Genomic DNA, 14,168 nt, shown 5'->3' on the forward strand with positions numbered 1-14,168 from the left:
ATAATTGTTTGATTTAAAGATTTTATAACCAAAGAATTATTCTACATATGACGAAAGAGAGGTGATTGTGGCCTTTAGGAAGATGCAGGCTGGCCACTTCTCTCCGCACGTAAACGGCTCGGCCGTTGAGCGAGTCAGGGCACCAAGTTTTTGGGAGTGCTCATAGTGGATGATTTCACCTGGTCCCTCAACACCTCCTCTTTAGTTAAGAAAGCACAGCAACACTTCCTGAGGAGATTGAAGCAAGCAAGGCTCCCACCTCCATTCTTACCAATTTTTACAGGGGCACCATTGAGAGTGTCTGGATCAGTTGCAACACGATCTGGCAGGGAAATTGCAAGGCATCTGACTGCCAGACCCCACCAAGGATTGCGACTGCTGCTGAGAGGATCATCAGGGACACGGGTCCACCCAGCTGAGATCATTATCAGGAACGCTGTCACACATTGTCAACGATCCCTCCCGTCCATCCAACAATCTCCTTGACCCCCTAATATCAGGCAGGAGGTACTGTTAGCATGGGAAGCATCTTCTTGCCCCAGGACGTGAGACTACTGAACTTCCTGCCACCACCCAGGTCTCATCAATGTGTGATGCACCAGTAGCATTATACTGTTTACTTTTTAATTTGTGTTCTACAGTAAATGCATCTTATTATTTGTTAAATCACTAGTGGCAATATTGCTTTCTCTGTTATGTGTGTATTTGCTGGTATATATGGGGATGGTTGTGTGTGAGTTATATGTACTGTGTTGTCACCCTGGTCCAAAGGAACATTGTTTTGTTTGGTGGTATACATGGGGACGGTTGTATGTGAGTTATATGTACTGTGTTGTGTACCCTGGTCCAGAGGAACATTGTTTTGTTTGGTGGTATACATGGAGACGGTTGTGTGTGAGTTATATGTACCGTGTCGTCACCCTGGTCCAGAGGGATGGTGTTTTGTTTGGTGGTATACATGGGGACGGTTGAATGTGAGTTATATGTACTGTGTTGTGTACCCTGGTCCAGAGGGATGTTGTTTTGTTTGGTGGTATACATGGGGATGGTTGTGTGTGAGTTATATGTACTGTGTTGTCACCCTGGTCCAGAGGGATGTTGTTTTGTTTGGTGATATACATGGGGGTGGTTGTATGTGAGTTATATGTACTGTGTTGTGAACCCTGGTCCAGAGGGATGTTGTTTTGTTTGGTGATATACATGGGAATGGTTGTGTGTGAGTTATATGTACTGTGTTGTCACCCTGGTCCAGAGGGATGTTGTTTTGTTTGGTGGTATACATGGGGATGGTTGTGTGTGAGTTATATGTACTGTGTTGTCACCCTAGTCCAGAGGGATGGTGTTTTGTTTGGTGATATACATGGGGATGGTTGTGTGTGAGTTATATGTACTGTGTTGTCACCCTGGTCCAGAGGGATGTTGTTTTGTTTGGTGGTATACATGGGGATGGTTGTGTGTGAGTTATATGTACTGTGTTGTCACCCTAGTCCAGAGGGATGGTGTTTTGTTTGGTGATATACATGGGGATGGTTGTGTGTGAGTTATATGTACTGTGTTGTCACCCTGGTCCAGAGGGATGTTGTTTTGTTTGCTGGTATACATGGGGATGGTTGAATGTGAATGAGCTGTTTCAAGTTCAACAGCTTCTTCCCCTCCACCATCATATTTCTGAATCTCTGAACTGCCCCTTGTGATTCCTTTTGTTTACACTATTTGTTTGTAATTTAATGAGTTTGCACTGTACTGCCATTGTAAAACAACTCATTTCACATCAGATAAATCAATGTAACAAACCTGATTCTGTGTTTCTAATGCTTTTGTTAAATACATACCTTTACATGAGAAACATTTATAAAAGTGGGATTTTCAAGAGGAAATACAGAGCTTGAGATCATGGAAGCTGTTACTTGTGGAGTTTAGAAAAGTTTATTTTGAAGATTGAAGATTCAAGATTGTTTAGTGTCATATCCAGTACACAAGCGTAAAGGAGAATTACTTCATTGTAACCCTGGATTCAATGCAGCATAAAAAAAAACACAGAAAGATAAAAACACAATAACTGCAAGTATAAATGGAGAATGTAGATTATATGCATAGATTGATTGTATGTCCATAAAGTGACACAGGAGTGTCTATATATAAGGTGACTACCAGGAAATGATAAATTAGTGGTGGTTGGGGGTGTGGAGGGGTGGGTTAGTGGGTGGAGATGTTGATCAGCCTCACTGCTTGGGGGGAAGTAATTGTTTTTGAGTCTGGTGGTCCTGGTGTAGATGCTACGTAACCTCCTCCCTGATGGGAGTGGGACAGACAGTCCATGAGCAGGGTGGATGGGCTCCTACTTCACGTTGCCGGCCCTTTTCTGGCTGGTGCATTGGGCAGTTTTTACTTCCTGTTGTAGAACCTTCCTGTCCGCCGCAGTGCAATTTCCATACCATGCAGTGACGCAGCATGTTAGGATGCTCTCTACTGCACATCTGTAGAAGGACGTGAATATAGATGTGCATCTAGACCAGAAGTTGCCAAATACTGCATTCACTCAACAGCCATGTGCAAGACTGTGTACATAGACACCCGAAGTAAACAACATACAGTGATTAAAATGGAAGGGAAAAGTAATAAATAACCCAGAAAACAGGCCAAGGTAAACAATCGTGGTTCCTTGTTATTATAGTGGTTAGTAATCCTGCCTGTCACATGCATAACAAGGGTTCAGTTCCCCAACGAGAGGATGCACAGATGATCTTTTTTTTTGCGCACTACATGCAGTTTGAATTATATTTAACTAACTTATTTATGGTAATATTTAGTTCTGTGTGCTGTGTGTGATATACTTTGTGGCTGCACTGTGATCTGCAGGAACTTTGTTCTATTTGATTGTATGACAATAAACTTGAACTTGATAACTAAATATATTGTAATTTAATAAAATTGTTATGCTATCATTATCCAGTTGTATTATAGTAAAAAAATCCAATACTAACTTAACTATGTTGAGACCGCTGAAGAATCTAGCGACGTCTTGATCAGACGTCTGCCAGGGTAACCCCCTGGCTCTGATGACTGTATTATCATCAATCATCTCCATCTTGCTGCTGAAAATAAAAAGAAGACAGTTATATTCCTTCACCCACCATTCAGACAATGTTAGGTGTTAGATTTTATTTTGAACAAACTCCTCTGTTCATAAGAGGAGACCGGAAGGACAATGGAAAATCCTACAAAAGGCAGTGGATAAGGTCCAGTCTATCACTGGTAAAGCCCTCCCCGACACCGAGCACACCTACACAGAGCATTGTCACAGGAAAGCAGCGTCCATCGTCAGGGACCCCCACCACCCAGGGCATGCTCTCTTCAACTGCTGCCATCAGGAAGAAGATACGGGAACCTCAGAACCTACACCATCAAGTTCAGGGAACAGTTACTACTCTTCAACCATAAAGAGTCGATGTTTTGGGCTGAGACCCTTCACTGGGACGGGAAAGGAAGGGGGAAGAAGCCAGAATAAGAGGGCGGGGAGGGGAAGTGATAGGTAAGACCAGGTGAGGGGGACGGTGGGTAGGTGAGGGGAGGGAGATGAAGTGAGAAGCTGGGAGGTGATAGGAGGAAGAGGTAAAGGGGAGGTGCTGGTAGATGAGGGGGAAAGAAGTAAGAGGGGAGCCAGGATAAGGAGGGGAATGAATCTTCCTAATTTTAAGATGTAGAGAAAAATAATCAAATTACCAAATTGAAATAGAATCCCTGCTGAAGGAATGACTGGTTTTGTTGTAAATAATTATGTCTTGGAGTTCACCATTCAATCCTAATCCTACATTTTTGCAGGAATATTTAAGTCAAGTTTTTAAACTATTATTTTATTGAAGTTCAGGCGGATTCAGGAAACATTCCACTACATTCAATTTACTGCGATAATCAAAATATAAATTGGAGGCTTTCTCCAATCATACTTTTTTTCTCTTACACTCTTTCATAGGTGAAGAGAAACACCTCACACTTCTCATATGTTCAAACTGCATTTATTATCAGAATATGTATGCAGTATACAACCCTGAGGTTCATCTTCCCACAGACAGCCTCAAAATAAAGAAACACCATGGAACTCACTTAAAGAAAACCATCAACCCCATGTTAAAAAATACACCCAAACAACAACAAAAAATAATAATAGGGAAAAACACACTAAATCAAAAGAGTTCTTTGCAAATGTCACTCCACTCTTCAAGAAGGCAGAAGAAAGGAAGTTATTGGCCAGTTAGTCTGACCTCAGCGGTTGGGAAGATGTGGGAGTCGATTATCAAGGATGAGGTCTCAGGGTACTTGGAGACACATGATAAAATAGGCCACAGTCAGCATGGTTTCCCCAAGGGAAAGTCTTGCCTGACAAATTGGTTGGAATTCTTTGAAGCAGGATAGACAGAGGAGAATTGGTTGATGCTGTGGTTTCTGTGATGTACAGTTTCCTGAGGCAATGGGCAGAGCAGGTACCGTATCAAGCTGTGATGTGTCCGGAGCGGATGTTTTCTAAGGTGCCGTGACAAACGTTTGTGAGGGCCGAGGGGGATGTGCCGAATTCCTTTAGCCTCATGAAGAAGTAATTCTGCTTCTCTGTCTTATGATCTATATTTGGAACGATGTGTCTGGATGAATAGAGTTTAGAATTTATTTAAATCTTTCATCCATCCCACAACATGAGGGAGTAAAAGACTTTGCATTAGGACCCCGTCACAATGTACAGACATGTGAATTTAAAAGTGTAATGGCACATGAACAAAAGCTTTTCACAGCATCTGGGTACATGTGACAGTAATAAACCTCTCTATTGGTTTCCTCATGCGATACCCAGCAGAATAATCAGGCCACCACCAGTTCAGTTCAGTCCACATGATAAAGAGATGGCTCAGGAACCAGACAACATCCTGAGTACGATACTCTATGCTCCAGACTAAGCCAATCAAGCTGTCCAGCAAAGCCAAGAGCCCAGTGCAGATCCCAAGAAATTATATCCTGCCATCATTTCTCAACTGGGCATCTTGCTTAACTAATTAGTCAGGGTATCAAAGGTTACGGGGAGAAGGTGAGTGAATGGGTTGAGAGGGATAATGAATCAGCCATGATGGAATAGTGGAGCAGACTTGATGGGCCAAACAGCCTATTTCTGTTCCTATGTCTAGTGGTCTTATGGTCTAATTCATCACCAACGTTAATTAGTTACCTTCAATACCATAAGACATAGGAGCCCATTGAGCCTGCTCTTGTATAAAGTATGCATCCGGTACTTTGATAATAAACTTTGTCACAGACAGTTCTGGAGACCAGATCATTGGGTATATTTTAATCCGATGTTGATAGCTTCATGATTATTAAGGGCTTCACAGATACAGGGAGAAGGCAGGAGACTTCCAGAAAATACACATTTTTTTGTTAAAAAAAAGTTTAATGTGCACACAGACAATAAAGAAGGAAATGTACTACCACAGAGTAAACAAGCAAATATTTAAATCACAGAGAGCGATTTTCACAATTAAAGCATGAAGACTTACCAAGTCCCTGTTTCAAATTTGTGATTCACCCTTTCTGGATCTACAAACCTGTGGTCTGAACAGTGCAAAACATTATTTTAATTTTCAAAATTTATTTTGAGATACAGCACTGTAACAATCGTTACGAGTCCAGTGAACTCTCACCACCCAGTTACACCCATGTGACCAGTTAAGCTTCTAACCGGTATGTCTTTGGAACGTGAGAGGAAACCCACGCGGTCACAGGGAGAACGCACAAACTCCTTACGGACTGTGGTGGAGTTGAACCCAGGTCACTGTTGCTATAATAGATTTACACTAACTGCTATGCTACCGGGCTATCCATGTTATGGTCCTGACTGAACAGCGGCAGGCATCCATGTTTCGGTGCTCCAATTGTCCCGAGTGTGGTTAGCTGCCTCTGTCCCTTTAAGGGTCAGGCTGCCAATTATTGCCTGCCGCATTCCTTCATGGGCGGTATGGACGTAAAGGGTTCGTGCTGAGCACGCATGATTGAGCACAGAGTTCCATTCCCAGTCCTTCTGCTTGTCATTCAGCCTTTGAGTATTGCTTGTGTTGTCGTGTTTATTTCGTCTAAGTCAGAGTGTATTCTAAACCTTCCTCTGCCACCACCCAGAGCTCTCTCCTTACAGCCCCATCTATTATAGACCAGAATGGTAAACCCATTCATATTAAAGCATATAAATAGTATTACTCACTGTGTGGTTCAGAAATAATGGTTAATATAATGCTGGTTGCAGTCATAATATCGGAAATACCAAATCTGTAAGGGGCTGAATTATCTTCAAGATGTAGATCTGCAAAATTAAACTCATCAAGGAAAAAACATCTTTAATGATGAAAATACTATTAATAACACTTTAGCGGAGGTGGGCACGTGGCCAAGTGGTTAAGGCATTGGACTAGCTACCTGAAGGTCGTGAGTTTGACCCCCCCAGCCGAGGGAACGTGTTGCGTCCTTGAGCAAGGCACTTAACCACACATTGCTCTGCGACGACACTGGTGCCAAGCTGTATGGGTCCTAATGCCCTTCCCTTGGACAACATCGGTGTCGTGGAGAGGGGAGACTTGCAGCATGGGCAACTGCTGGTCTTCCATACAACCTTGCCCAGGCCTGCACCCTGGAGAGTGAAGACTTTCCAGGCGCAGATCCATGGTCTCACAAGACTAACGGATGCCTTTAATTTAATTTAAAAAGCGGTTACTTGAAAACAAATCAAAACCGCTAAGAGACTATAATCAGCACTGTATGACGCGCTTCCAAACAACGAGGGAGGGAGAGATCCATCACTTTGGATCTCTCCCTCCCCCTCTAACTTTCAAATCCCTTACTCACTCTTCCTTCAGTTAGTCGTGACGAAGGGTCTCGGCCTGAAACGTCTACTGCACCTCTTCCTAGAGATGCTGCCTGGCCTGCTGCATTCACCAGCAACTTTTATGTGTGTTACTTAGCGAAGTTAGTTGCCAAACTAAATTAGTGCTTCATTTAGCAAAGTTAGTCTATTTAAGTGTCCTTAGTGGTCAACAGAAAAATGTAATTCGCCGGCTGCCTCTAACAACTAACCACAAGCATGAATATGTAACTATACTCATTTGTTTCTACCACACCCCAACCCATGAGACAGATCATCATAATAAATGTGCCACAAAATACAACACAGACAGAAAGTAGACGCATGGCTCAGACAGACAGAAAAATAATTACGTGGTTCCCACAGAGACCAAAAGACATAGGAGAGAATTATGTCATTTGGTCCATCATATCTGCTCTGCCATTCCATCATGGCTGATTTACTATCTCTCTCAACCCCATTCTCTTGCCTTCTCCCTGTAACCTTTAACACTCTGAGTAATCAAGACGCTATCATCCTTCACTTTAAATGCACCCAATGCATCCGCCTATGGCAACGAAGTCCACATAACATTGATGTAGTAATAGTTTTATTTGCCTTTTCAGGGAAGCGCTATAGGGCTATTAAAACAAAAACTTCAATCTACCTTTAAAGTTTCTTCCCCAGGCAGTTAATCTGATCAATCAATTCAATTCCCCCCATCCTCCTCTATCAGTTACTGCACTGCAAACACTTTAAACCACTGTTTGTAAAGCTTTATTTATTAGAAATTTAATTTGAATTATATAATTCCTTATGATTGTTGAAAGTTCCTGTATTTTGTTACATGTCACTCCCTGAACAAAACACCACAGCAAATTCCTAATTCAGGTAAATATAATTGGCAAATAAAGTTGATCCTTTCTTGGTACGAGATGAGTGAAAAGGAGGTGGGGGGTACATCCCTGAGAAAGTCTCTAACAATTCTTTGGATTTTTGGAGACAGGTATAACCTGGGGCCACACCTCTACCTTTGGCTAGGAGAAAGTGACAGCAGTTGTAAGGAGAAGTTACTCAATATAAAGGTAGGTTCCACCAAGTGAAAGAGTCTTAATGATGTGGACTTCAGGAAGGCACAGGTCAGCCAGTTTCCATTGCACATCAAAGCTCTGACATGGATAGAGTGAAGAGCACCAAGTTTCTTGGTGTGCACATAACAGACGGTCTAACCTGGACCCACAACACCTCCTCACTAGACAGCAAAACGCAGCAGTGTCTCCCCACCCCATTCTAACAACTTCCTACAGTAGCATCATCAAGACTTTCCTGTCTGGCTGAATGATTATATGGTACAGAAGCTGCAAGGTATTGAACTGCGAGACCCTACAGATGAAAGTAAAAACTACTGAGAGGATCAACAAGGCCTCCATCCACACTGTTGTGACATTTAGACCATAAAACCATAAGACATAGAAGCAGAATTAGGCCATTTGGTCCATCAGGTCTTCTCCGCCATTTAATCATGGTTGATCCTTTTTTCCCCTACTAAGCCCCTCTCCCCGGCCTTCTCCCCGTAACCATTGATGCCGTGGCCAATCAAAAACCTTTCGATCTCCACCTAAGTACACGCAATGATCTGGCCTCCACAGCTGCCCATGGTAACAAATTCCACAAATTTACCAAATCTGCCTGAAGAAATTTCACTGCATCTCTGTTTTAAATGGATGCCCCTCCATCCTGAGGCTGTGCCCTCTTGTCCTAGACTCCCCCACCATGGGAAACATCCTTTCCACACCTACTCTGTCTATGCCTTTCTACATTTGAAAGGTTTCAATGAGATTCCCCCTCATTCTTCTAAATTCCAGTGAGTACAGACCCAGAACTATCTAATGTTCCTCATATGATAGCCCCTTCATTCCTGGAATCATCCTTGTGAACCTCTTCTGAATCCTCTCCAATGTCAGAACATCTTTTCTTAGACAAGGAGCCCAAAACTGTTCACAATACTCAACGTGAGGCCTCACCAGTGCTTTATAAAGCCTCAGCATCACACCCCTCCTCTTGTATTCTAGACCTCTTGAAATGAATGCTAACATTACATTTACCTTCCTCACCACTGACTCAACCTGCAAGTTAACCTTAGGGTGTTCTGCACAAGGTCTCCCAAGTACCCTTTGCATCTTAGATTTTTGGATTTTCTCCCTGTTTAGAAAATAGTTTGCATATTTATTTCTACTACTAATGTGCATGACCATGCATTTTCCAATGTTGTATTTCATTTGCCACTGTTGTGCCCATTCTCCTAATCTGTCTAAGTCCTTCTGCAGCCTATTTCCTCAACACTACTTGCCCCTCCACCAATCTTTGTATCATCTGCAAACTTGGCAACAAAGTCATCTATTTTATCATCTCAATCATTTATATATAGCATAAAAAAGGGTAGTCCCAACACCGACCCCTGCAGAATACCATTATTCACTGGCAGCCAACCAGACAAGGATCCTTTCATTCTCACTCACTGCCTTCTATCAATCAGCTAATGCTCTAACCATGCGAATAACTTTCCTGCAATATCATGGACTGTTAACTTGGTAAACAGCTTCATGTATGGCACCTTGTCAAAGGCATTCTGAAAGTCCACTACGTCCCCTTTATCTATCCTACTTGTAATCTCCTCAAAGAATTTCAACAGTTTCATCAGGCAAGATTTCCTCTTAAGGAAACCATGCTGACTTTGTACTATCTTGTCCTGTGTCACCAATAACTCCATCACCTCATCCTTAACAATTGACTCTAACATCAGCCCAACCACTTAGGGTCAGGCTAACTGGTTTCTTTACTGCTGCCTTCCTTCTTTCATAAAGAGTGGAATGACATTTGCAATTTTCCAGTCCTCCAGAACCATGCCAGAGTCCAATGATATTTGAAAGATCATTACTAATGCCTCTACCACTATGTTTTTCAGAATGCTAGGGTGTAGTTCATCTGATTCGGGTGGCTTATGCATCTTCAGGTCTTTCAGCTTTTTGAGCACCTTCTCCTTTGTAATAGTAACTGCACTCACTTCTCTTCCCTCACACCTTTCAACACCTGGCACACTGTTAGTGTGTTCTACAGTGAAGACTGATAAAAAGTACTCATTTACTTCATCTGCCATCTCCTTGTCCCCCATTATTATTTCTCTGGCCTCATTTTCTAGTGGTCCCATATCCACTCTCATCTCTCTTTTATTTTTATATACTTGAAAAAGCTTTTTCTATCTACCTTGATATTGTTTGCTAGCTTGCTTTCATATTTCATCTTTTCCCTTCTAATGATTTGTTTAGTTGTTTTCTGTGGGTTTTTAAAAGCTTCCCAATCCTCTATCTTTCCACTAATTTTTGCTTTGTTGTATGCCTTCCTGTTTTCTCAGAAACTCAAGCCATTGCTGCTCTGCTGTCATCCCTGCCAACACCTCCTTCCAAGTTTCTTTGGCCAACTCCTCTCTCATACCAGAGTAATTTTCTTTACTCCACTGAAGCCAAGTCAAGTCAAGTCACTTTTTATTGTCATTTCAACCATAACTGCTGGTACTGTACACAGTAAAAATGAGACAACGTTTTTCAGGACCAGGGTGCTACATGAAACAATACAAAAACTACACTGAACTACGTAAAACAACACAAAAACTACACTAGACTACAGACCTACCCAGAACTGCATAAAGTGCACAAAACAAAGCGGGAGGAGAAGATGGAGGCGCGATGCAGCTTGCAGCAGCCACTCCGGTGATGATATTTGTTATTTGTCAAGGAGGGTGCCGTGCACAATCCTGATTTGATGGAGACGGATGTGAGAGCACGGAGGAAGATCTGGAGAAACTTCTGAAATGCCTGCTTCACTGCTGCTGAAGGCCCCGCGTCCTCGGCTTTGCTTGTTGCTTGGCGGGTGGGGCGGGGTTGAAGCGCTCGGCAGAGACGGTGCTCGGTGCTCGGTGTCGGGGGCTCGAAGTTTTCAGACAGACTCAGAGTTGGCTGCGGTCGGGTGCTTCCAATGCATCAGCAAGTTTGCGGCGCTTGGAGGTTCATGGCAGGGAGAGTTTCTCCCTTCTACCGTCTGCGTGAGATGATGGGGCTATCGGGACTTGAGACTTTTTTTACTGTGCCCATGGTCTGCTCTTTATCAAATTGTGGTATTGCTTTGCACTGTTGTAACTATATGTTATAATTATGTGGTTTTGTCAGTTTTAATCTTGGTTTGTCCTGTGTTTCTGTGATATCTTTCTGGAGGAACATTGTATCATTTTTTAATGCATGCATTTCTAAATGACAATAAACGAGGACTGAGTGTCCTCATAATCTAATCTAAAAATCTAAACAGAGCAGGCATTACCATAAATAATAAACAAGACATAGGCACAGTAGAGCGCAGTAGGTTGGTGTCAGTCCAGGCTCTGGGTATTGAGGAGTCTGATGGCTTTGGGGAAGAAACTGTTACATAGTTTATATAGAAATAATTCTATGTGAGACTTGACTTTCTCCCTATCAAATTTCAAGTTAAACTCAATCATATTTAATCACTGTCTCCTAAGGGTTCCTTTACCTTATGCTCCTTAATCACCTTTGGTTCAGTACGTAACACCCAATCCAGTATAGCTGATCCCCTAATAGGCTCAACAACAAACTGCTCTAAACCATATAACCATATAACAATTACAGCACGGAAACAGGCCATCTCAGCTCTTCGTCCGTGCCGAATTCTTACCCTATCCTAGTCCCACCGACCTGCACTCAGCCCATAACCCTCCATTCCTTTCCTGTCCATATATCTATCCAATTTAACTTTAAATGACAACATCGAACCTGCCTCAACCACTTCTGCTGGAAGCTCGTTCCACACAGCCACCACTCTCTGAGTAAAGAAGTTCCCCCTCATGTTACCCCTAAACTTTTGTCCTCTAATTCTCAACCCATGTCCTCTTGTTTGAATCTTCCCCTACTCTCAATGGAAAAAGTCTAACCACGTCAACTCTAAAGGGCTCTTGAGATCCATTGCCAACCTGATTTTCCCATTCGACCTTCATGTTAAATCGCTTGACTATCATAACATTACACTTTTCACTCACCTTTTCTACTTCCCATTGTTACCTGTAGTCCACATCCCAGCCACTCTTTGGAGGCCTGAAAATAACTGCCACGTCATTCCTTTTACTCTTGTAGTTTTTTCACTCACTCAACAAGGATTCAACATCTTCTGATCCTATGTCACATCTTTCTACTGATTTGATGCCATTCTTTACCAGTAGAGCCACACCAGCCCCTCTGCCTACCTTCCTATCCCTCCGATACAATGTGTAACCTTGGATATTCAGCTCCCAACTACAACCATCCTTCAGGCACGATTCAGTGATGGCCACGACATCATACCTGGCAATCTGTAATATTGCAACAAGATCATCCACTTTATTTCTTATACTCCATGAATTGAGATATAACACATTGAGTGCTACCCTTTCTGATTCTGCATCCTTAATGCACTGATACTCACCCTGCTGGCTGCAATTCTGTCCTGTCAACTACCTGCCCTTCCTGACAGCCTGACTGCACAATATCTTTGTTGTTCCTCTCCTGAGTCCCTTCATTCTGGTTCCTATCCCCTTGGCCTGCGAGAACATTGGTCCCCCTCAGATTCAGGTGCAACCCATCTCTTTTGCACAGGTCATACTTCCCCCAGAGGAGATCTCATCGATCCAAGAACCTGAAGCTCTGCCCCCTGCACCAACTTCTCAGCCATGCACTTATCTGCCAAATCACCCTGTTTCTACCCTCACTGGCACGTGGGTGGCACAGGCAACAATCCAGAAATGACTATCCTGGGGTTCCTGCTTCTCAGCTTTCCGTCTGGCTCTCTAAATTCTCTCTTCAAAGATCTCTTTGCTTTTCCTTCCCATGTCACTGGCACCAGTATGTACCAAGACACCTGGCTGCTGTCCCTCCCTCTCCAAAATGCTGTGGGCCTGAACTGAGATGTCCCTGACCCTGGCACCTGGGAGGCAACATACCATCCGGGTGTCCCGTTCACGTCCACAGAATGTCCTGCTGTTCCCCTGACTTTTGAGTCCCCTATGACTACTGCCCCCCTCTTCTCTCTCTTTCCCTTCTGCACTATGGACCCATGCTCAGTGCCAGTAACCTGGTCTCCATGGCATTCTGCCGGGAGGTCATTCCCCTCAGCATTGTCCAAAACGGTGTAGTTATTATTGATGGGAATAGCCACAGGGGTGCTCTGCACTAACTGCCTATACTCCTTCCCATTTTTTTCTCCTGACAGTCACCCAGCTGCTCACCCCCTGCAACTTCAGGATGACTACTTCCCTGTAACTCTGATCACTGATCTCCTCACTCTCCCGTACAAGCCGAAGGTCATCCAGCTTCTGCTCCAGATCCCGAACACAGTCTTCTTGCAGCCGGATGCACTTCATGCAGCTGTAGTTCCCTAGGAGATCCAGGACTCCAACATACGGCATGAAGAGGTTTACTGGGAGTGTTGCAGATGAAGGACCCGAAGCATGGTTGAGAATCCCCACCCACCCACTCCACAACCTCTTGGACCCACTACCATCAGGAACAAGGCTCAGGAGCATCAGGACTCGGACTGCCCCAGCCTGGGTAACAGCTTCTTTCCTTGGGCTGTGAGGCTAATGAATGCCCTGTCACAACTGAGGCCTTGTCACCAGGACAGTGAATTGCTGACTGTTTATCTGTGCTGCACTTTCTCACATCCATTCTGAATTATAATTCATTAACTTATTTATAGTATAATATTTTGTTTTATGTGCTGTGTGAGATCTATGTATTGTGGGTACTCTGTGATGCATAGGAACATTGTTTCATTTGTCTGTATATATGTACAGTCAGATAACAATAACCTCGAACTTGAAAAGGTACTAACAAGTCAAAGAAGTAAAGGACTTTCAGTTTATCCTGCAGTGTACAGGAAGAGATTACGTGTGGACACGTGGCCAAGTGGTTAAGGCATTGGTACTAGCAACCTGAAGGTCGTGAGTTCGAGCCCCAGCTGAGGCAACGTGTGTTGTGTCCTTGAGCAAGGCTCTTAATCACACATTGCTCTGCCAAGCTGTGTGGGTCCTAATGCCCTTCCCTTGGACAACATTGGTGTCATGGAGAGGGGAGACTTGCAGCTTGGGCAACTTCCATACAACCTTGCCCAGGCCTGCTCCCTGGAGAGTGAATACTTTCCAGGCGCAGATCCATGGTCTCGCAAGACTAACGGATGCCTTAATTAATTAACAGGAAGT

At 43.5% G+C, this 14,168-nt stretch overlaps 1 protein-coding gene across 4 annotated transcripts in view; it reads right to left on the reverse strand.

Moving 5' to 3' along the window:
* The window catches only part of esrp1 (epithelial splicing regulatory protein 1), a 101,918-nt gene that overhangs the window by 62,460 nt on the left and 25,290 nt on the right, over positions 1-14,168 (reverse strand). For all 4 annotated transcript variants that reach the window (XM_072251825.1, XM_072251816.1, XM_072251809.1 and 1 more), the window contains 3 exons: positions 6,239-6,337; positions 5,541-5,595; positions 2,985-3,095 (listed from right to left, as the gene is read on the reverse strand). In XM_072251825.1, the coding sequence (XP_072107926.1) occupies positions 2,985-3,095; positions 5,541-5,595; positions 6,239-6,337 (265 nt within the window). The remainder of the gene's footprint in view (positions 1-2,984; positions 3,096-5,540; positions 5,596-6,238; positions 6,338-14,168) is intronic.

This window comes from Mobula birostris, chromosome 1 (genome assembly GCF_030028105.1).
Source record: "Mobula birostris isolate sMobBir1 chromosome 1, sMobBir1.hap1, whole genome shotgun sequence".
NCBI classification, from domain to species: domain Eukaryota; kingdom Metazoa; phylum Chordata; class Chondrichthyes; order Myliobatiformes; family Myliobatidae; genus Mobula; species Mobula birostris.